Here is a 27,056-nt window from a genome sequence, read left to right on the forward strand (position 1 = left end):
CTAAAAACAAGCTTAATGAATACGAATTTCATGTCTTGCCAATATAACTCCTCTTAGATTTTGAAACTTTCACTGTATTTTTCAACAGTATATCACCTTTTAAAATGATGCCCCTTTATTACTGTTTAATTATAATTTTTGATGATGAATATGCTGACTCACCCAACAGTCTGACACATAAGAATTCAAAGCGTTCTGAAAAAGTTTTTCAACTGTCAGTGCCAATAAAAAATTATTATTTAAGCTTGCATTCCTAGGTCTGACAAATCTTTGACAAATTCAACAGAAGCAGCTCTTGAGAAAGAATTAAAATTGGATCCAATAACTGCACTAAATCAACAGGTAATGTTAATAACACTGCATCTTGAGCAATCAGAAACCTGGAAGAATATGTTATCCAGTATCAACAGCGTGTTCAAATATGGTATTCAGACAATGGATTAGCTCACCCAAAGATGAAAACAATCAGAAACAGTAATACATTGTAAAAGTATTGTTTTTGAAGACTAATGTGCCATTATTAGCACTGTCATGAGTTAATAAAACATCTCATTTTTACTGCAGCTCTAAAAATCCGTTCAGCTGTTTTTCTCTTATTTGTAGCCCTTCTTGCTTAAAATCAAAGCAGAGAAAATTTGTAACAATGATTCTTACCTTCTGAAAAGTATTTTTAGAGATAAATACAAAAATACGTTATAATATTCAGTTAAGCATTAACCTCAGCTGGGGACTATTCGGCTATAAAGACTGACACTGCCAGTTCATGATATAATGATGTCCTGCATATCATATTGATTTGCAGACGTCACCTCTTAGACTAATAACAAATTGCAGGTCTGACAACTCACTTTCCATTTTAAGATATTTTTAACTTTTTTGTTGTTGTGGCAGGCAACAAAAAATGATTAAATTTAGTCATGGGATTTGACACTACAGCAGGCTGACTTCTATTTGTTGATTACTATTGATTTTCTTTGATACTTCATTTAAAAATCAATAGCTCGAAAGAAAAATAGGCATGGTTTACACAAATTTAAACATGCTATTGTATGCTAGAAGAGGCTACAGTTTTGGCAGGGCACTGGCATCCAATTATGAGAAAAGCTCTTAACAGGTGAAACCAAGGGCTCCAGATCGATATTCAGTTTTCTTTCTCAATCAGAGAAAGTGGCCATAAATTAGGCTCATCAGTGTTATTTTCAAGACACTCCCAAAGCAAATAATTTTTAAATCTTTTTTCAGCCTTCCACTGCACTCATACTAAAGGTCAAAAGATAAAGTTTAGACAAAACTTAAAGAAAAAAAATTAAAAAGAAATTTGTACCACCTGGAGTTCATCCGCGCCTTTAGCTTTTTGGCTTTCTTTTTGGTTTTTTGTTTCTCCTCTCCGTCTTTTAAAGGTTCCACAGGAACAGAACTCTCAATCACAATATCCACAATGTACTTTTTTAATGACAGGTGCTCCTGCAGAAAATATGGAAATAATATTTACTCTCACAGAATGCGATGGACATTATAGATTATCTTCCCAGGAAACAACAGCGGTAAATATTTAACAAAAGGTTAAGAAAATGAAGAAAAAATTTAAAATACATTTTGGGAAAGAGATTATTTCACACTGGAAAGAACACATTGTAAGTGTTTTGTAATAAGTGAGAATAATTACTGAGTGAAGTAAAGGAGAATAAATATTGTCCCTCATTTTCAAGAGCTGTTACTTAAGAAGTACGAGCTCCAAGTCGACATCCTCTCTTTTCTCCAAGCTGCCTTTTGCAGCTACATAAAACCAATGCCCTGCCCTACCAACATAACTCATTATATTAAACGAACTAATTCTGGTTTATGACTTCTATTCTTCATGAAAACCTAAACTTAACTTTTGTTAAAATACACTGAAACTATTCACTACTTACAATGTTACAGCACCACAGAACGGTGGGGTTGGAAGGGACCTCTGGAGATCATCTAGTCCAACCCCCCGCCAGAGCAGGGTCACCCAGAGCAGGTTACACACAGGAATGCATCCAGGCGGGTTTGGAATGTCTCCAGAGACGGAGTCTCCACCACCTCTCTGGGCAGCCTGTGCCAGGGCTCTGACACCGTCACAGGAAAGAAGTTCCTCCTCATGTTTAGGTGGAACTTCCTATGCTCAAGTTTGTGCCTGTTACCTCTTGTCCTGTCGCTGGGCACCGCTGAAAAGAGCCTGGCCCCATCCTCCTGACACCCACCCTTTCAGTATTTATAAGCATAGGTAAGATCCCCCCTCAGTCGTCTTTTTTCCAGACTGAAGAGACCCAATTCCCTCAGTCTTTCTTCATAAGAGAGGTGTTCCAGTCCCCTCATCATTTATTGATGAGAGTATTACTTTTCCTCTCACATTAATAAATTTGCATTGAACTAAAATATTGGTAAAATCTCAGTTGCACACAGAAGAAATGCTTTAATTATGAAATAGTACAGTTTTTACATGACGGCATGCAAGAAAAGGGAATGTGATTACACCATGTGATTTTAAATAAATGCTTTGTTTCAAGATTTTTAGAAGACATTACAAAAGATTTCCTGTTTCATCAGAAGTACTTTCAGTGAAAGCATAAAGTACCCCAGTACAGTTCAAGGTCTACATTTAAAATAAATATTTACCATTTAGAGATGAATAACCAACAAAGCTATTCCCCGAAAGCTGTTCGCAATTGTGATTGACCTATGCTATCCATGAATGGACACGTAGGTGCTTGTAACAATTCCAATGACCAGCGGCCTATCCAGAAACTACACATACAAACAATCCCCCAAAAAACCCCAAACCAACAAACTGCCAAAAAACCCACAGCTGCTGAACCGTTAAGTACCTTACTTTTCCTTAGTTCTCTCAAGTTAGAAATTTACTCGAAGTACTCTATGCAGCAAGTTAGATTTCAACAATCAAGAAGGATTTATACTCGAGTGCCCCTTCTAAACTTACTTTTTATTTTAACTGTGCATTACTGAATTTAACCTCTTCTGAACTATCAACGTACTTCAGACCCTTCCTCGTCAGTGCAAGAAACTTAAACAAATTTAATCAACACAATTTTAAAAGTGACCCACTTAAACCACTACAATGCCCACAATTAGCCTACTTCAGTTGAAAAATATGTGTAACCTGATGTTCTGTGTGATACTGCAGCGTCCTTCTATGCTAATAAAAGACTAACAGACACATTCCCACTGTTGAAATCTCTCACACAAACACCTCGATGCAACAAGTGGACACTGTATCTCCACACTGCATTATGGCTGCTTGTACAACTACTAATTGTTCATTTTTACAAATAACAACAAACAACTAGTTTAATGAGCATTAATCAGAATGTATTTACCTCATTTTTAATATACTGAGGCTTATATTTCTTTTCTTACAGAATACTGAACACATCATGAAGTGTAGGTCACCACTGCTTATTAGGATAATTTATCCTGGAAAGCGATTACTGCTACAATCAGATGTGGTTACTCCTTCCTTTTTACTAAGTATCCTTAAAATTCAAAGTAAAAGGCAAAGTGTTCAAAAATTTATAGACAATATTTTCCAGAAAATAACCTATATTTTCTTTCACTTATTCAGGAAAATATTATGCCCATTGAAAACAAAATAAATCTCTGTGAAATTTCCTGGAAAAAGACCGTTTAGTTTCTGTAAAGCACTGCTGCATGATATACCCTAGCAATGTATATTTGGTCAAAATAGTAATTGAAATGTCTATCTTAAATCATATGAATGCAAAACGAATACTGAATTAATATTCGACATATGAAATAAAGCATAATAATCTAAGCAAATTGTAAAAGTACCGCTGACTTTAACTTTGCCACACTGCCTACCCTGGATAACTCCCCAGGACACCTGAGCTTTTTTCCCCTCAATGTATTGGTCCAAGTGGTTCAAACCATGGATACTGCTGTATCCATACGTAACATAATTCTAACAGCTTTTGTAAGCATTTGCCCCCCGCACACCTTAATAGTATCCATTTAATTTTAGCAAGAAGTGCTTAAAGGAAAATGTTCTTTAGGTATCTTAAAAGGCTGTCCCCTTTGAGCATGACTCAGTGGTACAAGACTAGCAAAATATCCCAGTTTTTGAGGAGCTGGTTCTTAACCAGTCTGTAGTAGCACAGAACACAAACCATTGAAACCCCAGTTCATTTTTGGGGTTACAAAACCCCAGTTCATTTTTGTCTCCTGAGAGAGATGTATCCCTCAACACTCACTGAAAAATAACTTTTCCCTTAAACTTTCTTTTAAAAAACAGAAACTTGGTCATAAGGCTGAAACTTCACAGGAAACTGATGGGTTTGAGTTCTTCAATTTAAGAAAGGACTTCCTCAGAACAGACTATAACACTACTTAACCTGTGACATTTTGGGATTCTCAGTTATTTAAAAAAAAAAAAAAATACAATTTTGGTGGGATTTGATATGTACCTCCCTGCTTTCCAAACTGAACTAGCATAGCCTAGCACTGTAATATACCATCAGTGTATCTCATGTCTTATGACTGCCATGAGCACTTGTAATATACCAAACTAACATGGACTATGACTATGGTTCTATGTCTTTGTTTACAGTGAAACTGTTTTTTCTGGTTCAGCAAATCTTCAAACTATTTACTATATCCTTCCAAGTGACAGCAGCACAAAATGAAGGTAACACTGGACTTTGCAATGGACATCACCTTACGAAAGGGGCAGAACTTCTCCATCCAGGTGCCGGCAGCCTCCTGTCCTCCCACCGCATGACCACAGCTGCACACATGGCAGCAGGCTTCTGCTTGGCAGAAATCAGTGAGACGACGCCTTGTATCCCCTCAGCAGACATTCGTCTCTTTTTCCTAATCCTACCTGTGGTGTAGCAGATGACTCAAAGAGAACTACAGGGTTCAACAAGCACATTCATCTCTTGGCCCATGAGGGCCAAAAGAGGTCATGCTGTCAATAGCACACAGGGTGGTTTCAAACCATTTTGTTCACATGAACTCAAGCGCCTTCGTGAACGATGTTTCTCAGAGTTCTCAGCTTTCACATGTGGCAGTTCGGATTAATATCAGGCTTCATATGCACAGCTCATTAAAGTCAGAGTAGAGTAATAACACCCTGTGTCACAAAAAGAGTCACTTTTTGAAGGTAGAGATCAAAGTGCAGGATTAGCACAGCAGGCAGATCTACACCACTCAGGTGTGAAACTAGTATAACGACGAGCTTGGTATTGAATGACAAGTGACACCCGAAGAGAGCTGCTGCTATATTATGCTTCAGAGCACTGTAAAAATGTTTATTCCCTACTAGTTATCCGAAAAAATAAAGGTTTTTAAATCCACTGAGTCACACTGAAGTACAGTATGTCCAATCCTTTAAATAATTCAATTCCTGAGTAACTTTACTTGCACAACCATTGGTTGGACAGGTTTAACGTACCAACAAAGTAATTGCTGTTAAGTGTATGAAAGTGAGTGAAGCCAGCGCAGTGTTTAGAAAGTAAACTTGTTTCATCTTCGGAATGCTTTTATTTCAGCAATAATGAAAATATTAAATTTCAGGTTTTTTTAATTTTTAATAAAGGTAATGCAGAGTAACCGGGTAACCTAGTCACTTCTTCCTGAAAGCCTTTTACTGTTTTTTATTAGTATTTTTATATAAGCAAACGCTAAATGCAGTAGGAATTACAAAGACTAATTTCCCCTCTCCATAGAGACATTCTGGGGTTTGTTTTTATGACAATGTGAAGGGCCATTACTGATTCTCCGCTATGCTGAGCACATGCTGACTGATAACCACTCAAATCCTCAGATATTAATAAACCATGAGATCTTTGGAGACTTTAGGCCATTATAAATGCAAAGCATTACTAAGTAAAGGCTCTTTTCTAATGAAAGGTTCTGTTATTAAGATCTGTATTCACACCTACCAAAAACTGGAGTTTCAGTTGCTATACTAGCAATCTCAATTTTAGCTGCACAAGTTCTCAAAAGCTTTGTTTTAAAGACTTACATACAACAAAAGACACATATATGACAAACCCAGCAACATTCTAACACAATACTTTTTTTCTCAGGACTAAAATACCACCAGCTGTAATGGTCATTACGCATCAGATTTCTGCCATCATTTTTCATACTTCGTAACTTATCCTTTAGTTGCACAGCTGAGATCAACTATGTGGCAAAATAAGGTATCAACTTTTATGAAGATGGCAGAATCCATGCCAGGGAGCAGTCAGTCTGTACTACACTGATGTACAGCTGCAAAATATGGAAACAAGAACTGACTGCCGATACATTTCTTCAGGATAACCTGTAAATATTCCTCTATATATTCTCAGATGGCGATGGCTCAGTGATGTGTTAGAGTAGAAATGCTCTTGTTATTTCTCTCCAGTGTTATTTACACGCATTCAGCAAAACTAAAGGTTGTTTTTAACAATCGCAAGGTATGCTGGACCTGCTTCTCAGCGGGAGACTGTCTCTTGCTGAAAAAGCTTACAAAACATGAAAGTAACCTGGTAAATACATACAATTTGATACTTAATGGCATTCTGTGTACACACATCTTGTCATTTAAGATCTTTAAAAATCAAGCCATATAAACCTCTAATAATTTTTATATAACACTGAAGGTATTTTTAGAACAACTGAAATAAATTTCCTGTACAAGCTTCAGTACTTCATTTACAAGCAAGGTGATACGAACCGACATTAAATGCACGTGTAAAACCACAGCCCCAGCAAAGCAGACAAGATAGAAATTAGATTATTCACAAAAAAGTCTTTGCCTTTCCTCCCTTCTCCCTCCACCCTCAACTGCTCTGCCTTTTATTCACTGAGAATCCTGAAGCTTTCCAAAAGCAACAGATGGGCCTCATCTACAAACTACATGAGAAATCCAGTTGCCAGAACCATTATAGCTAAAACTAATAAGGTCACCCATGAAGTCACATTCTTGCTGGCTACTGCCTAGTCCCATGCAGCTGCCTGAAAAAGAAAAACCTACCCAGTTCATTTCCTATCTTGCAGTTGATAATTTTAGATGACTAAGCACTTCTAATAATCAAGTTTTTCTCTACACACTGAATTACACCCCTTTTTCTTATATGACTTATTTCTATTACAAGTACTAGGGCATTACTACCAACATTCTCTGAAACAAAGTAAGTTCTTCAGACTCCAGAACAAACATAATTGGAAAATTTTTCCGTGAAAAGTGTAGCAAATACTACAAAATGCTGAAATGCTATACAGTTGAGTACAGTCCACTTCAGTTTGGATGAGGAAAACCATACCATAAACTGGATTCTGAACCTTGGTAATCTATATAAAATACAACAGCTGGAGAATAAATTTCCTAATTGAAACTCTCTTCATACAATACCCATTCACAAGACCAATTCTCTTGACTAGCTCTCCCCATCTGATGTCCTGATTACAGCAACAACATCCATGTATCTGGCCTTGACAGACAAAATCTTGGATATGTAAGTATTTATCAAACCAGAAGACAACCACAAAATTATTTTCCTAGCCAATCTCTTTGATTATGACACTTTTGGCCCTCTGTATTACATATAAGCTACTATTCATTTCACTACTCAGCAAATATTTATAGTAACACTATTAAATTGTGATGTAAAGTGTGCCAAACAGAATTCTTCCTAACAAAATCTCCTCATTCTAAAACTAGGAGTAAGCATAACCCAAATACTTATTTCCCTTTCCTTTCTTTTAAAGTAAGTGTCGCCTCTTTATGAATTCTGCCCGGGGCAGGACTGCACAGGTAGGACAATATTGCAGTAAAGCATCTGTATTCGCTCAAGTTGAGAAAAAAATCCCAGCCTGGCATTTGTTGCTGCAGGGCAGTCCTAACTTAAGATCCTCTGTTCTCTTGAGCACACGTTGCTCCTTGTTGGCTCCCACGAAGCACAATATCCCTCCGAACACGGGCAATAACAGCCGGGGAAGGAAGGCTCTGAAAGTCCTCTGCTCTGAAGCCAGCCAGTCGCTGGCAGGAGTGGCCAGGATCATCACCTACTATATCAAGTATTTTCTGCCGCTTTCCATAAGCTCTGGAGCGTCCTGTGCTAGCACAAAGCAGCGCTGGAGGCAAATCCCACTGTCCGGCAACAGGCATGTAAAGGCCAGACCCTTCCAACCTATAGCCCCTTTTATACAATGTGGGACACGGTGCTTAATTAGCTACCTTGCCATTATGCACAAACTAACCAATGCATAGAAGAGGAAAACCCTTCTGGCTATTGGACTTTCCCACAAAAAAATGAGACAAAATGACCTTCTTGGAAGCCGAGAAGTTTATAGAGATTTTTTTTCTCTATTATTTTTCATTTTCATTCCCTTCCGTATTTCTGGATTCTGGCCAGAACTGAAGCAGAAGTGCCAGAATACCATACGACTGGTTATTCTTATTATTTTTGTATTCTTTCCAACCTTGAATCCTCAAGTTTGGAAAAAAAAAAAAAAAAGGCATTCTTATTAGTTTTCTAACCCAATTCTGCAGACCAAGGCAGTCTGAAAAATATCTGACTCTAGCTATTTATCTAAATTCCATCTTCAGAACTTCCCAACACTTGTTTTTACTTGCCCTCTCATATCAGCATTAAAATAATAAACATGAGGATAATTCTAAAGAAATACTTGTAATAGCTTATATCACATAATAACTGCTGTCATTCATTTACCATTTTAATAAAAAAAATTAATAGCAAACTGAGTATTTTATATAAACGTATGGTACATAAAGAATATATTCTAGCAAATCAATAGGTAACTATTCTGAAGCCTACATATATCTTTTGGATTAACATCTTTACCTGTTTCAAAATAAACAATATCCTGTAACTGCAGAAAATAATTTAAAAAATATTTTCAATATTTATTACGAATGTCAGGAATAACGGTTTCTCACTTGTATATAATCACTTAAGGGAGGTATTTGCCAAATTTTAAAGAAGTTTTTAAGGTTCAATACTAAATCATGTTACCACAGGAATATTTGTTCATGATTTTATTACATGTTTCAACAAAACTCCTCAGTATTTTATTTTTTTCCTCACAGTCCAGGACAATATTTAATATGGAAAACAGATGCTGAAGCAGACTGAGTTATATCAAATGTAAAATTCAATTTTCAACATTATAACCAATGACAGCTTGAAACACAAATGGTCATTAATGCTTAACGATAAAGAGATCAGGTGTTTGTGGTCAAATACTGGTTTAATACCACAAGTGATGATCCACTCCAAAATATGGAGAAGATTCAAAATAAAGAAGGTATTTACCTGCTACCATTAGTAGGAGTTATTACAAGTGCTTCATATATGAAAAAACAAGTCATAAAAATAAAGGATATTCAAATATTATTTTCTCAAAATCAAGATTTTAATTAGTCACATTTCTGTGCTAAAACGTAGTTTAGAAGATGAGTGTAAAGCATTAAAAACCTTTTATTATTCATTCAAAACTGAAGATTGACCTTTCATTGTAAAAGTAGTTTTTCCTTCACTTCTTGAATTTAATTAAGATTAAATTTTTTTAATGAGGGACTAATACTGCTTTTTAGTATGTCCAAACTAAGTACTATTTTTACTGCTATTACTAACTGCACTTTTAGTCACCTTGCTTGTCCGTAAATTCAATGATATGACGGCCTGCCACTAAAATGAATAGCAATATTCTGAAATGGAGGTTTGGATATTTCTTGGGATTTTTAATATCATTCCTTTTCCCACTTGTCACTCCAAAATGTGAGAACAGAAGGCAACATAAAGCTGTTTCTTCCACAAGAATGAGAATTCTGCGTGCTGGACATCGAAAGCATCACTCTGCAGATTAGGGAAGAAAGCTGGAAGGCACTGACATTATCATCTGGCTGCAAGGGCGAGCAAGAGAAAGGGGGAAATGAGAGTGCACTTGGCCACTGCCAGCAGCAGTTTTTCTTACTAGCTGTGAATACTTAAGATATCCAAGCCAAAAGGAGGAAGGGTGCAGCTGTTGGCAATGATCTATCACAATTAAGGACACAGCCAATAAACAATTAATCATGTACATTTTTGCCAAGAAAAACAACACTTTATAATATATTAAAGGTAAGAAGCTCTTGCTGCGTAAAGTACAAAAAACTAGAATTGATGTATAGAGTACTGAGAGACCTTCTGCAAACTGCATCGTGGATTAAACTTTATAATGACATGATCACGACAGCTTCTTCTAGGACAAGTGCGTTCCCAGCAGAATGACAAGCCCAGAGTTCCTGTGCTGAAAGGACCACAGGTATCCAACAGACATGAAACATTCATAAACAAAAATGGACCACAGATGCTTGGCTTAAGTCCATCCCTCTAGCAACACACAACCCCTCTAAAAAAAAATCCTCCCTTCCTCAGGAAAAAATAATAGTAATAATAAAAAAAAATAATTTAAGTAAAGCAAACTCAACTGGAACCTCAGGCTTTATTGGGATGGGGAATTCTTGTTTGTAAGTGATTTACAGATTGCTTCCACTGAGTAATAGAGAAGAAAAATGGGCTACTGTTGGAAAAAATAATCAGATGCCAAGAAAAAAGAATGAATTTACAATGAAGTCTATATTCTGTAACTCTGTGGATAAAAGAAACGAGAGTATTTTTCAATATGTGACCAAACCATATGTATCACTGTATCACCGAGAAATTATTAAGTATTATATACCACCAGAGCTGAGTCAAGACCATCTCCTTGTACTGTAACGGTCATAGTGGATCCTTCAAACAGTAACAGACATTTGAAAGAGACTGGAGTACAAATATACACCAAAATAAGACCAAGGCTGCAGACCACAGGCACACAGAGATTGTAGTTGAAAAAAATCAGACCCATATGAAAGCCTTATTCCAGAGCCTTGAATAATCAAACACAAGAGAAGAGCTTAAAACTGAATGCTAAGGATTTTCATTACTTAGAGTGAAAATCAGAATAAAGATGGCTAAAAACACACTTGGCGACACAAGCAGACATGTAACACACATATAAATGTTCAAGAAGAAAAAAAGAGAACTATTGATCTTGCACAACAATTTTTGTAAGATCACACACCCACAGGTATAAATACCTCAAACTCCTCTTAGATGAAATGAAAAAACTGTTCATCTTTAGTCTTTATTTTCCATTTTGCTTAGTGATATCTTTTAGCTAGATTGCAAAAGGAGTTCATAGGACAGTATTCTTCATTTAAATGAAGGAACTTGAAAACACTCTGATTCAGAAAGGAAAACAAAAAGCATTTTCCCCAATACTGCTAAGGCTGAAACAATAAAACCATAATTACATAGAATTTAATTCTAATGAAAACATAGTGAATAAAAAAAAAAATTAGCGAAGTCCAGGCATCACCATGTCTCTAGACAAAAAAGCTCCTTGTAAATACAGAAGAAAAAAGAGGAAAGGTTAGGCATGAAAACATTCCCACATCTCTTTCCCTCAGTAATTTCCTCTGTAAGGAATAATGGAAGCAGCACGCAACTTTGAGAAAACAGCTCGGTTTCTTAAAGAAAAACAACGCCTCACCCCAAAAAAGCTTTTAGAAATTCAAACTCCTATGAACATCAGCTTTGCTTGTGTGTTGTGCTACCTATAAACCTTCCATGGCTGGAACAGGACTTGTAGCTGCCCTGCTCGGCTTTCTCCGGCAGCCTCTCACCACATCCTGGCAAAAGCGCCGTCCTGCCCGAGCAAGAGCGGCTGTACCAGGGGAACTTGCCAGCACAGTCACGCACCTTGTAAATCAGACCCCGCTGCAAATCTAGGCAGACCTATGCCAGAAAAGGCTTGCTCTGCAACCCCAGCCAACTTGACAACCCACGCTATAGAGCACGCTTTAGGCACTGACAATCTGGGTTTGTTTTTTTTTTTTTTTTTTCAAAGGAATGTGGGTGGGCTCAACCAACCGTGTCTTTCTATAAATCCTCACATTTTAATGCTGTCAATCTTCAGACAACGATCTCTTTGCTCCATCATGGGATTATATTTTCATTTGATCTAAATATGCCTCTAAGAAGCTCTTTGTTTTGTTTATATCATGACAACAGAGTTAGTTTTCCTCCCTAATAAAAAAAGCATTTTTCACATATGCAAACAAAGGTAGATTAATACTCCTCCATCCTGATTCTAGCGTGCACCTTATATAAATTAACCAAACCCCTGCCAAGTTATTTATTTTCTATGTTTTTTAGAAGTACTTACTAGAAACATTCATAGACATTCATAGACTGCACAGAATTACATGGTTTATACTCTAAAAGTGCCTTTAAACCAGGGTATTTAAATGACAGCAGACACCGCAAGAGCTATGACAACGGTCCAGAGGAAGCACGCTATAAGGATTACTGATGTCACGTGTATTTCTCAAAGCAACTAGGATAGACAAGAAAGGCAAGGGAAAAAGGGAAAGTAGAGGGACATAAAAATGAATAAATAATCCAAAAGCTACAGGTGGGAGCAAATGTCTACAGGGTCCCTGCAGAGACTCCTCAGGCTAATGAAATCACCATGAGTTGTCCCATGGCTTTCAGCAGGCATCTTTGCCGTGGTGGCCTTTGTGTCAGAAGCCCTTTGTGTCACACAGGCTCCGATTCAGCAAAACAATTAGTCATAACTTCAAACATCCTAATTGATTCCAGTGAAGTCAATGAAACCAAATTGTATACATTGTTTACATCTTTTGCTGAACCGAAGTAATATGAATATTAAGGGAGGTGACAGGAAATCAATAGCACAGAAAATAGCAATGTAAAAAGAAAGTGAAGCTGCAGGTTTGATGGAAGACGACATGCATTTAGGCAGGGATAAAATGTAGACAGAACACTGTCACTGCACTGAAGATAATGGTGAAATGGCGTGGGACAGAGACAGCGTTGCAAGTTTCATAAATCTAATGAAGGAAAGACAACTTTTAGGCTGAAGCCTACCTTACTGAAAGTGTTTTGCCATCTACATGAATGAATGTATTTGTAAGAGACTGGACAAAAGAAAAGTTAAAACGGAAGTAAAAAATGTGAATAGAACTTACTTTGTTTTCATATGATAACCACTGTTTCAAAATCAATAGATTTTTGCTCTAAGAGAAACTTACATACTTTTCAGCTGGAGAGTAACAAATACCCAAATGAAGAAAACCCTAAAAGCGGAGATGAAGTGAAGCTGCCGTACAATCTTAAAAGTAACTTCATATGTTTCATTTTTAGTATCTTCATTCAAAACAAAACTATTTTCTTTGTGAGTTTCACCAAATTATCACATTTACAAGTGAATTTACTTTATTGATTAAACATCTAATACTAGCTATCATCTCTTGCACAACGGAAGTGGAAAACTGCTCCAACACAAAATTTACTTTTACCTCTGAAAACATTTGTAAAATTACAGAACCTATAGATGCTACAGTAAAGAGGAAAAACTGAGGGTATAATTGTTTCTTTTTAGACCTGGCAAGATCAACTACTAGCACCCACCTGGCCCAGGGAAATTAGTGTCATTTGACACAGCTTTTAACTTTTTGCTTACAGTCAAATCAACCCACAAAAATCCTTACTCTACGAAGAGATATTATACAAACACTTACTTAAATCAGTTTCCAAGGTCTTAAGAAGATACTTAAATTTTACCTTCTGTGGTACTGATGTGGTCAGAATAAACATATTTCAAGTCCTTCTGTGATTTCTCAAGTAATAATAAAGAAATTCTATGGTCAGATTACAATTTAAAAAAAGCTTCCTTTCTAGGCAGCTACCTATTTTACTTAACAGGCTTAACACAAAATGAGTCAAAGATCAAGAGTAAGTTATCTGAGGTGTCAAGTGCATAAGGTTAAAGGTGAAATTTTATTAGGTCAAAGGTGATATAAATAAAATCTTTTATGTCAAAGAAGAAGGGTCACAGACAAGATGTATATAATCTAAAGACATCACAGATGACAAGTAATAACTTTAAGTAGTACAAGTGTGTTCTTACTACAGATACCTTCTCTGACTAAAAAATTGGAAACAGTGATGAATAAGTAACTATGAATATTTTAATGTTTCCCTGGAATACAGTTTTACTTCTATATAATACTTCAGAAATTTTTTCTTAAGTATTTCAAAACTTAACTAAAGTTACTGAATGCTTTAGTTAAGGGGGAAGCAAAGTTTGGCATTAACCATGCATGCTGAATAAAGAGGTACACAAAGGAGATTGCTCTGATAAATAAAATTGCTTTTCTATTTTACAGTGACCATATCTCTAGCATGTATATCTTATTACTGCCCTTTGAAAAAAGAAAACCAGAGGGGGCCTCAGGCCAAGGAAATTTCTGATTACAATAGTATAGTTCAGAATTGTATACTCGGACTAATTAAAATATAGCTATAAATAATATATTAAATATCTAACAATGGAAGTATCCGTGTGTTGCCAGTATGCCAAATACTATGCACCATCTTGATTAAGGATATTTAAATCTGCTATTGTAATCATCAAGCTGTTCATTCAGTTAAAACTGTTCTCTGCTTTTGCTCCTGCACTAAGCGTGCATTCAAGAAATCCCATACATTTAACCTTAATCTTGATCTTAAGTTCACATTAAAATGTTTTGCTGAAAAAAACTGGATTTAAGCATATGAAGTTGTACACCACAAAAATCAAGATATCTGTGCCCTCTAGTGGAACTTCTTTTTCACCAACTGGGCACAAATGCAGCTGTTATAACGGGATCCCTTTTTCTGGAAGCCAGGACTGTTAAACTATCAAACTAGATGTTGTGAATAGTGTATAACACCCAGTCAAAAAAAAAAAAAAAAAAAAATCTAGTTCACTGGTTTCCTCCATAGTCATCTGAGACAGCTGCCCAGCAAGAACCACAGTTCAGTCATCAGTGACCAGAGAGACACAAGCAAAGCCTAGATAAAGAAAATGTCAATATTATAGATTACCCACACTTTGGTGCGTGTACCAACAGGAAAGATTCTGGGAAATCTCACAGCTTACATTCCTAGGAAAACAGATGCAGTATAAAGCCTTCTCCCATATATCCAGTTAGGTAAACCTGGCATCTAAAACCAAATCCAAAACCACAGAACTCCCACTAACCACTGTGAAAGAGGAAAAAAGGAACTGAAAAAACAGTTTATGTACTTCTGTTACAGTGAGGAAGGGGCAGGCAAACTGCAACTCCGCAAAAAACTTATTCCTCCAGACTACTGTATCCCTTCAATTTTCTTTTCCTGTTTTTCCCCGTGATAATCAACTCTGTAGATTTCAGTATCTCAGAGACTTAACTTTCCAAAGCTTTTGAAAAAGGAAATGAAAAGATGTTACTACTGAATGTAAGAAGCTGAAAACAAAGAGAAAATTTCAACAAATAAAAATAGTAACAAGAACTGTGAAGGAAAGAAGGAGAAGGAGACAAAAATTAGATGTACTGTGCAGCATCATTTAAATCAGCTTGGCTGCAAACAGATTTTTGAACACAATGAATTTAGATCTGAATCAGCTCTGGAGAATTGTCTTGTACAGTATTTCTTCCTAACATCTGACAGGAATAATACACGGGCATTCACAAATTTTTTTGGATAAGACAGAACTCAAAGTCTGACTGTTACAATTTGTCTCATAGAAAAGGCCTTGACTTGATACTGTAGGTCAATTCAGGCAGCAGCAACAAGAAATTAAATCAGACAACCATTCACAAGTCTCTTCAAAACAGCATCATTTCTTGATTTAATATACAATGTCCTCAATGCTTCCTAAAAATCACCCTAAGTGACAATTCTTCTAAAGAGACTACCGAAAAACTAGGTATTGTTTTTTCTAGCAATGCTAATACTTGCAAAGTGTTTCCAATCTTACATTTTAAAGTAATTTAGCACTACAATTTTCAGTATTATTGACCTTGATGCACAGGATAGCACATCTGATAACTTAAAAACGGACTAAGATATTTTAAGCAACAGGAAGGAACAACAACAACAAAGTAAACCAAAATGCAGACACTTACAACACATCAGATTTTTACAATGAAAAGATAAATATAGTGAGATGAAAAACACCCCTGGATGAATAGAAAAGCAACTACTCACATTTTACACACTATCTATTTCAAATGGCAATTGCCTGAAGCATTTGAGTCCGCTGTTTGTTTCGTTCCTTTTCATTGGTAGTCCATATTCAAAAAGGCACTACTATTCCCATGCTAATACAAATATTCTTGTTCAACTCCTTTACAAGAATTTTCAAGACCTTCTTAGGCTACTCAGCTGGATGACATTTAAAACTAGAGGTAATATAGAAAAAAAATATTACAAAACTTACCACTTCTTCATCTGAAAGCTCTCGGCCCTGTATACTGCTGTTTTCTCTCACAGCTTGTTGGTGTTTTTTCCCTTTGATGTGGCTAAAAAGATATACTTCTGATGAAATCTGTAATGACAAGGACTTAATAGTAATCTTTTTCCTTGATAATTCCGTAATCTATAAATAACAGTATTTTAAACAGAATATAATATATGTCAAATTGTCAGGAGTATGTTCAGAATTTCAAGCACAGTATATTATTTCTCAGCCTAATTTACATAAACATCTTTTACGCAGACCTAGGAGTAAATTAGATAATTAGATACTATACTGGTAGCCAGCAGTAGAATAAGAGATTAAAAAAAATCTTGGCTTCTCATCTCATTTTGACACCAATCTAACTTCATGTATTGGACTTTCATTCTGAAATGCATGCTCAGTGAATATACAAGACTCCCGTCTGCCAAACCTGAGTTTCTGTTCCAGCACTGCCTGAAGTGATCCCGTGCAATCCTGTTTAATTCAGCAATTGAAGAGAAACCATGCTTACCAGGATATAAGGCTTTATTCAATAACACATACTCTTTCAAATCAATAAAACCAGTTATCAACAAGAACAGATCTCCCTGCTTCCTACTCAGGGACTGTATGGCTTCCTCTTCTCCACCATTCCTGGGACACATGGAACAGTGGACACAAGAAGAGATACCCTGGTGAGATCAGAGGTCTGCCCAGCAAAGCACCTGGCTTCCATCAGTGACCAAAAAAGCAAACCAACAGTCAAAGTGAACACCAGTTCTCCCCTTCAACACTTTTAAGCCTCCAACCAAACTCAGCTCAAGAACTTCGAGATTGATGTGGTTCCTCCGTGTCTAGTAGCCTTCAGTGAATTTCAGTCTGATTTAGAGACAGAACAATCCAAAAATCCCAAAAAAGAATCCAAAAATCCGCACATTACAAGAGCGTGCAGTACTCTCATCTGTGAATGAAGCGTAATTTGTAGCTTCCAGGCTTAGGCTGGCCTTGCAATTCTGACATTCCCTCGACGCAACTTACCATTACGTTGCATAATGAGCACTGTTTTTTTCGTTCGTACGGGGTAAGTTTTGGTGCATAATCAGTATTAGCATGTCTTCCACTACTTAACTCTGCTGCTTTCTCTTTTCTTTGTTCAATTTGTTCCATGTGCCTTCTAATACTTTCATCATGCTGAATGGAAAATAATCAAAGCAACAGAGAAAAAGCACATCGAATTACAGCGAAGGGAATTAAACTGTGCAAAGAAATGTTGGGAATTACCAAAAACTGTACAGTTAAGATGAACTTCTGTTAAACTGAAACTATTTATTTCTGAAAGGCATTCAAAGTCACCAAACACCACAGACATTTTAACATTTTACTATGATTTAAAAATCAATAAGTACTATTTTTGTTTTATAGGTAATTATCAATTAGTAATCTGCTGCAAATCCTTCTGTAAACGTTTTTGTAACATTTAACAGCTCAGTTCTGGTTTTGGTCCTAATGAAACACTCTAGTATAGAATACAAGCTCCACTTCCAATTCTACAAATGTGTAACTTATGTAGTGCTGTTTTCACTGACAGATATGAAATCATAAAGTACAAATTAAAGTAAAATAAATTACTTGTTATTTATCTGCAGTAGCAGGCACGGTTCACTGGATTCTTTCAGAGGGTCTTCATACCTAACCCTCATGAGAATGGAACAAACTCTCAACTATTATTTAAAATCAGACGATGGGGTATGAACCTGAATTTAATAACAAATCTGCACTTTACAGGACAAGTAAATGTAGCTGTGGTGCTTCAGACTGGGACTGTAGCAAAGAATAACAGTGAAATTAAAAATTATTTGTACATATACATAAACCATCCTAGAATAAAAATTTACATAATTTATCATTAATTAAAACTTTGATACATAGTTCTACCTCAGAACCTTAAAAATATAATTTATGATTTTAGAAGTCTTTGCATCTGAAAAATAGTGGATATCTCTTCAAAATTTCTAATACCTTCGTTCTCCACTGGACAGTCAATTCAGCTGAACAGGTGAACTACAAGGGGCTCGATGCTTATGCTTATTTTATGAAATAACTGGAGCCCTTCATGAAACAACAGGAAATAAAATGCCACACTTGACACAGCATCAATTTCCATACTTAGATAGCACCTGTTTGGTGAACTGTCTTCACAAAACAGTTGGATAGTTTTTACAGATTGATTTTCCTCATGATTTAATTCAAAATTACTCTGACTTCTCTTGGAAAGTACAATTTTACATTTTCTCATGTTGCAAGCTTTGAAATTAATGAATTCCATAGGGCTTTCCAAACTACACAATGTATGTTATACAGCGAGGTCCGCTTCTTAATGCCAGAGTTTAAATAAAAATCTCCTGTAAAGTTGCATAATTCAGGCCACTGTACAGCGAGTGCACTGTAACACCTTCGTATATATAAAGCATATATACAGAAAATAGTTTTGCAGAAATTCTATATTGCTGATGTGTTTTTCAACTAAAGCATCTTTTTATACCTTCAGTTGAATCTTCTTCTGTAGTTCTTCCATGGCTTCTTGTTGAGCTGCAGTAAGAGCTGCCAACCTCTCTTCTCGATCTCTGACCAAAAGATAATAAATATAGAGAAAACTTGTAATCATGTCAAGCATGCATAATGACTAATTTATTCTTGAAATGGAGAACCAGCACCCCAAAAAATGAAGCTGAGGTGGCTCAGCAGAAAAGACAGACAACAAAAAGCAACTTAGTTAACAGAGAATACAGATGCTTTAATTTCAATGACTTAATCAAGGCAGACACTTGAGCCTCTGTAGCAGAACCTGGATCATACCTCAGTCCAAACCAGAGCAATGACAGCCAACATGATGCTACAAGATAGTGACGAATGTGATACCCTGCCACCACTAGCATTCTTCAGCCAATGGCTACAGTCAGTGAACCGAAGGGGAGGAATACAATGGCAAATGGAAGAAAAACCATACAGCAATGAGGGCAGAGTGTTTTGTAAAAATGATGATCAGTGGAAGCTTGAATTTATAAATATATCTATGAAACTCTGACCAACATCAAATGATACAGTCATGAGTGATAACTTGATGCTCTAGAATATTGCAATTCTAAATGTTCAAGACACCAAAGGATAGCAAAGCATTAGGCATTTATCTTACTGTCATCATCTGTACACAACTGCAGTCAGGACCTGTTTTCCTCACTGAACCTGTCTGCCCTACGTCCCCGTTCCAAAAACTGAATCACACCTCACGCTTCAGTTGTCCTCTTAACTTTTAGCAACTCTCCTTCCTCTCCCCAGCAAAGTGCCAAAGCACAGCTGACGTGGATGTCAGTAAGAGCCTGTGAATGCCCGAAGCATCACCCTACTGAAGAGATTAAGATTATATTTTTCTGTCTGAGAAAAGCAGAGGAGGTATAACTTGATCTGTTACTGTGACTATTAAGCAGAAACCTGCAGATAACAGTTTCGTCAAGAACAACTTACTAGTGATCAGCAAACCAAGGGAGCTATTAAACCCTAAAACGGCAGAAATTCAGCTACTCGGGCTGTTCGTACAAAAAGAACTGAGATGAAACACTTCTGGAAGTCTGGCGGCTGTGAAGGGCCAAAAGTAGTAACAGAAGTTTTGCATAAAACTGAGCAATGAAGTTATTCACAGCTGTTAGCCATCTTTTTAAAAGGCATTCCAAAATTAAAGCAGTTTGAGTGACAAAACTAGAAAAGATAACATACGAATATTATCCAAACTGCAGTGGTTTCTGGTTTGTGTGGATTTCTGTTTGTTCAGTTTTTTTAAACGGAAAACTCATAGAAAAACAAAGACATTTCAGTAAAAGTAGAAGGCTCAGATAAAGTAACATTTTCAAACAAAAAGACACAGAAAATACAAAAGCACATACGAAAGAAGCCGGGGGAGGAAGCAAGTCTAACGATAAACACTACACACAATTGTTCTTTCAGAAAGTCTAAGTGAACTCTTCCAGTCACCATGGGTGTGGAGGGGGGTGAGGAAGAGATGATGGATGAGAAGCATTAGGTAGTTTATGTGCTATCTCCCCTGAGGTATATAAAGAAAGACTGAAGTACAGTCTTTGTTTGTGTTTTAAAGAGCTCCTGACTCACACCGTGAGCTGAAACAAATCACAACTAATACATGACCCAAACCCAAAGCTTATTTTAGCTATTTCTTTCAGTATGCTTTTTTACACATTTGTTTAATCCTACAAGCTATGATACATTAATATCATTGCATAATTTGTATTAATAATATTTGAGACAAAATTCTAAAGCTTCAGTTTTTAGAGCATCAACATTATTCCTGTACAAGCCCGTCTGAAAAGCATGCTTTTTAGATGATTAGGTTACATTATATAGTTTTATGATTTCTATTGACAAGAAAAAAATTTTCCGTATTATGGATTTCAACTCTCTGGAATATAAAATACTCTGAAATTACATCTAAAACCTTACTGGAATCAAGTTAATGTACCATGAGGGCAGAGGGGCTTTTAGAGTCAGTTTTAAGTACACTATTCCTTTCATACAGATGCTTTAATCACCACCAGATGCACATGGTAAAGCTTATACTGAAGAAACTTTAGGCAGATATTCCAAAAATTATTCATTCCAGCAAGTATTAAATCTTCAGGATAAGAGTCAAATCCTAGCAGCAGGGAAAAAAACAAACAACAAAATAAAACACCAAATGATACCCCAAGGTTCCACCAAAAGCTGCCAAAGTCCAAGATGGAAGGGACAGTAGAGCCAGCTTCCTGTCAAGCTCATCTCTCCCCAAACTTCTAAACCAGGAGACTTTGAATCCTCCTCTAATTCTACCGTGCTAGAGAAACCTCAGAACCGCTATTAAGGAGATGCAATGACTCTGAGGCCACTCTGACATAACTGAATCACCCAATTTCAGGGCACCACACATACATTCTTTCCTACTCTTTCCCAAAACTATCAAGAAAAAAAAAAAAGAGGAAAAAACCTCTCTTATATAATCAGCTCATCTGGCAAAGAAAAACAAATGCAAGCACAGTACTGCAATATCAAGTACAAAGCATTTGAAAGCTGAGTGCTACAGTAGCAAATATAGAGGAAATTTCCTGAAACACACTACTAGGAGAAAGTAAATGGAAACTGCTGTTCTTCAACAAAAGGAAAGTGACAGATTAAAATCGATTAAAAAAAAAAAAGAGCAAAGAATTATATGCCTTGAGCATTTAGACAAGTTCTAATCGCAGAAGACCTCAGAAGGCAAAGATGTCAATGCAACAATTATCTCACATTTGCTTACTGTGAGGATTTCCCCAAATTTCAGAAAGATGTAGAAGCCTTACACGTGCAGCATCTATCTTCCCAAAACAGCATAACAAAAATTCTCCCTGTTAGTCCTAATCTTCCTCAAATGCCTGTGAATGAGAATAAGATACTGAAGGATCCTTTCCAGCTGACTCTATCCCACTGTGACTTTGCCTCAATATATTGATGAAAGATCCATGAAGTCCTGGGCAAGGCCATAGATCCTACCCACAATTCCTTAAACATCTAATTGAAAGTTGAATCTCTTTATGATGTCAAGCTAGAATTACTTTTGAATTTGGAAGATGAAAGAAGGTGATCAATGCATTTCTGAATATTTTACTAGGAATAATGTCTTCATGACAACTTTGAAGAAAACAAGCTGTGACAATAAAAGTGTCTGAAGAACCACTAGTGAATACTTGTTGTCATAGGAATAATGTAACTTCTACTTAGGTTTTATGGAATGCTTGTGGCAGTAGAACTGTAGGGAAAGAGGGAAAAATAGGAGGTGAATACAAATAGAATTTGGCAAATTAAACTATAAGCAGAAAGCAGTTTTCCTGAATCAAACTTGAAAGTAAACCTTTCTCACACACAGCAATGCCACCCAACATTCATTCTCTCTGTACCTCATGTCTGGCTCAAAAGAAAGAGAGAGAAGAGCCATTATAAAAACGCCTTTATGAACTTCTGATTATGGGCAAAACCATAAACCAAGTAGTTCGTAGGCAGTAGAATTAATGAGGCCTGATTTCCCAGCTTTGTGCTTCACAAATGTAATCTCTGGTGTCTACAAAAAAGGTGAACTCAAACTGATGCCAGTAAGTCCAAAAGTTACTGGAGAGTGGAGGAAATGGGGAACACAGGGACATTAATCTTGCTTCCCTTGAAAACTAAGCTAAAATATTAAAAAGGCAAATTACTAAAAGGTCTTGTTAGCAATAAAACTAAGATGAATATAATAAAATACAGTCTTGCATGTTCTAATCTGCATGTATCTAAGGAATACAAAAATCTATTAAAAAATTTCAGACTACTCACCTGATTTCTTCTTTCAAACCATTCATCAAGAATATTTATTAACGTTACTTTTTAAAATATTAAGCCTGAAGAGCTAAGAAGGTACAGTTGCTGTAGAGAAGCTGCAGTTTGCTGGAAAGGATAACGGTGAAGGGCAAGGCACCAATGAAATTATTGCAAAGTTACCTGGCCCTCTCCCGTGCCGCATCTTCTCGTGCTTTTTCTTTCTCTTGCCTCTGCTGCTCAATCCGCGCTTCTTGTTCTTTCCTCTTCATCAGCAGCTCCTCAACTCGGGCTTGTCTTTCTGCTTCTAGGGCTCTTTTGCGCTCCTAGGCATAGAAAAATAAATTCTAACTTTTCTTTTAGGAAGAAACAAAAAGGAATTAATGGAAACTGTATTTTAACATCTGCTTATAGAATTTTGTTTTACTTTTACGATGGAGTAAGAACTGTGATTTTGTTAGATAAAGGAATAATATGCAAATATGAGTATATTCAGAAGCTTGAACATACATTGAAAGCACAGTTGTATGAACTAAGCTACACATTAACTGGCCGTGTATTTTGCTCATCCTGAAAAAGTCTATCCACTCTAGAAGATTATACAACTAGTTCATTAATGAGAGTGCTTGAAAACATTACCTGTATCCTGTAGGATGTTTAAAATGTAGAAATAGTATATGCTCCCATGGAATATTAATATTTAAATTATGATTCTGAACTATCTGAATGTTATAAAACAAAACAGATTTTGACAATTAATTTTTGCGCTATCACTGAATACATGATTTCTTTCTCACTACTCGTTTTTTACTTTTTTTCTGACTAATTAAGAAATGGCATTATAAATCTTTCTGACAGACTTCTACCAGCTTCTTCCACCATGACTATACTTCTACCAGCAACAAATGTAAAAATAAAGCATATTTGAAACTGTGTATTTAAGTAAGACATTTATAAGTAGACGTTAAGTTGGTGAGTTTTACTAACAGGAAATTTCTGTCTTAATAAAATAAATAAGACAAGATATATCCTACTTTACTACAACTGTACTATTAAATTGACAAGAATGCAAACTGTTTTACAGAATACACCCAGTGCACCGTAAAAACAAATACTAGTTCTGCTGGACGTTCCTTACAAAGACCTCTAAGGCTGCAGTACAGCTTGCACATTTTGAATTAAGATACCAGTGCTACTAAATGGAAAGGAAAGCAAAAGCTAACAAGAAAAAAAATGTTTAGTAGATCCTGTAATTATAAAGTTAAAATAAGCTGGATGGCAGGAAGGGTTTAAAGGTGAATCTGCAAAATTTGGTGTCAGGAAAAAGCAAGTAGATTTTATCAAATGGATCTGAGGCTGACAAAGGTTCAGGTAGATAAGCAGAAGCAGCCCAGTTTCCATAGATACCAAAATTTTATACCATTTTGAGAATCCTTGTGATTTTAAGTTACTCAATTCCATGTACAGTAATAGTCCATCACTGTTACAGAAAAAGTAAACTAGTTATGCTTAGAAGTTACGTATTCTTCCAGTGTTTGAGGAAGTTTTTTTTTCCATAAAATTAATTCATACTTATAGGCCAGAACTCCTGCGATGCATTTCAGTTCAATGAAGTGGAATTATTTGTTTGTAGTTATACTAACTGCTAAAAACATTATTATTACAGTGGGAGTGGGTCCAGCTCCACAACAACGCAGGAAAAGCTGCCCTGTGAGGGGAATGCACACTGTTTTATAGAGGACAGCAGGGAAAGCTACAGCATACCTCAAAATACAGGGCTTTGCTCAACTGTTAAGCAAGTTGTGCACAGAAAAAACACAGCAGAAAGCTTCAGCTTGATCCCTGGTCTGTCAGAAAGGACATGGACAGAACAGTGTGGTTGTAAGTGGGTGGGATTTAGTACTAAAAGCTGCCTGCAGTGTTTGCTCTAGTTCAACTACCAGCCTAAGAAAAGCCTACTGACTACACAACCCAGGAAAGGACTAAATAAAACAGTAGAGACAAGAAAGAGTTAAAAATACCCAAAATCCCAGAAAGGGACTCCACGATTATAGAATAAGTGAGTACGAGTAACTATAAAAAACAGGATCACCAAGGGGAGGTTTTTCATAGACAATCTGGAAGGGTACTTTTCACTGATTGCGCGATCAACCCTCGGAAAACCAGAAACTTTTAATAATATATTCTCTCAAAAAGGGTTTTATCCAGCACCTTTGGAGTACCTTCTGTGTCACTACGGCTTCTGAGCCACTGAAGTCAGTAACATGCCCCATTTTTCAACAAGGGGACAGAACCCACTGCTAACGCTAAGTACTAAGCTCTGGCAGAATCTGGTTTCACAGGAGGTCTACAGCTGTGGTGACCTGATGTACATCTGGAGAGGGAGGAAGAGTTCACGTAAGAAGAAAACTTATGTTTTAGATTCTGATGTAGAGAACTGTGCCAAAAAAAGTGGATGTGTGAGGCTGAGGAAACTTAGTATTGGAATGCTGTATTAAAAAAAACCAACAACAACAAAATCACAAAAAACAGGATTCCAGGAACACAAACACATTTGCATTGTGGTTTTCACTGATCCTGTAAGAAGTATTGTAATTACGACAGTAGGCACAGGATAGAGTATATTTTTCTGTTTCCTCTCTCAAAGTTTTAAGTGTTACCAAAACATAAGGATTTTCTTATAATGGAGTAAGAAATATTTTTAAAAAAAAAAAAGCTTAAGACAGGCATGAATTATCCATCCAGCATCTACAACACCTCTGCTACAGAGGCATTAAGACTTACCTTTCTCTCTCTCACTGATGAAACATTATAAAGAAACATGTTATACTTTTCTGAAGTTGAACAAAGGAAGTAAGATAAAAAGCAACAAAGACTGCACAGCCAAAATGAAAAACAAATATGTATTTCGTTGTCCCCCTGCAACTACAGATATATTATACCTGAACTGCTTCATCACGTGCTTGTTTTTCCTCTTGTCTTCGTTGACGTTCTTCTTGTAATTCATTTAAGCGTTGTTCATATTCTTTTAGTTTATTCAACACATCATGACGTTTGTTCTGAGCTTCTAAGGTGTTTATAAATGCAATTTCATTCACCTGCAAATAACCAGAAAATGTAAGAAAAGATCTGAAATGTTAAAATAAGTTTCATTCTTCATTCATTATCCATTTGATAATTAAACTGGTGGGACGTTTCTCCAGAATGGGTTGGAAAACTATCAAGTTCTAAAATAAGGTTTTGATTTTTTTGTTGGTTTGTTTGCTTTGGTTGTTTTGAGTGTTGTTTTTTGTTTATTTGTTTTGTTTTTTTAAAGAGGATAGCGCATGGAATATGAAAAAAGAGAAACTGAATTGTATCAGAAAAGCTTTGGGTAAATGCCAGGAAAATCTTCCCAGTCTTCTCAGCAACAAGACTTCATTAGTCTATTTTCTCATTCACAAAATGTGGAATGCTAAGACCCAGATGGATAAATCACTAAAATACTTAAGTCTTTTGATCTAACTTTAAATAGATGGGTACTTAGTGAATAAAAAAGTGAAACTTTACATACTATGAATAAGAAAAAAATGAACAAGCTCGTTGTCTTAATATTTCTTATCAGTACAGCCTATTTCACAAACATATATATTATTTTTTTCAACCACAGGACAGTGCAATACACAAGAATAAAAAAAGAAAATAAAATGAAAAGGCTAACTTAAGTACTTTAATGTGTATACTAAAAATATCAAAGAATATGCTTTTCTACTACTTAGGTTCATGAAGGTATTCAATATTTTGTCCTGGCTACAAAGTTGTTGAATAAAATTCTTGTCAACTTTAGGCTTTTAAATGCAAAGTCCTTCGAAACTTACATGGATGTGAAAAACTAATTTAACTTAACTTTGATTTAACAAAATCAAAATTATAGAATTCAAGTTGAGGAAAATCATAAAAATGTATTAGCTATAATACACTCAAACCTACGACTGAAACAGAAATTCTTTCGTTGTACTCCAAGTTCATGCTCTGTCTGTATCCACAAAAGAAATGAGCAAAGAGAAGATACATGGACAGACAACAACGGATCACGTCAAAGGTGGTGGGATAATATTTGTAGCTTTGTTTACTGACTAGAATCCATTTACAGAATGGATTTCACAGTTCAGCAAACAAGTAAGCACTGGGAATTTAGATAACCAACTGGGCAGCAACAGTTACCATGGTCTTCAGCTATACATACTGCTCATTAGCTGTTTCTCTAAAGCCTTCTGTCCCAATTAACCTTTATTTCCAGCACACAAGAACCTCAAGAGGCAGCAGATCTTACACAG

The 27,056-nt window shown here is 36.2% G+C and overlaps 1 protein-coding gene across 6 annotated transcripts in view; it reads right to left on the reverse strand.

Annotated features, from left to right (window-relative positions):
• Positions 1-27,056, reverse strand: part of SCAPER (S-phase cyclin A associated protein in the ER) — a 163,810-nt gene that overhangs the window by 88,052 nt on the left and 48,702 nt on the right. For all 6 annotated transcript variants that reach the window (XM_054213746.1, XM_054213745.1, XM_054213747.1 and 3 more), the window contains 6 exons: positions 25,683-25,838; positions 22,924-23,066; positions 18,914-18,995; positions 17,410-17,562; positions 16,372-16,479; positions 1,328-1,464 (listed from right to left, as the gene is read on the reverse strand). In XM_054213746.1, the coding sequence (XP_054069721.1) occupies positions 1,328-1,464; positions 16,372-16,479; positions 17,410-17,562; positions 18,914-18,995; positions 22,924-23,066; positions 25,683-25,838 (779 nt within the window). The remainder of the gene's footprint in view (positions 1-1,327; positions 1,465-16,371; positions 16,480-17,409; positions 17,563-18,913; positions 18,996-22,923; positions 23,067-25,682; positions 25,839-27,056) is intronic.

Source organism: Rissa tridactyla, chromosome 9 (assembly GCF_028500815.1).
Source record: "Rissa tridactyla isolate bRisTri1 chromosome 9, bRisTri1.patW.cur.20221130, whole genome shotgun sequence".
Lineage (NCBI taxonomy): Eukaryota > Metazoa > Chordata > Aves > Charadriiformes > Laridae > Rissa > Rissa tridactyla.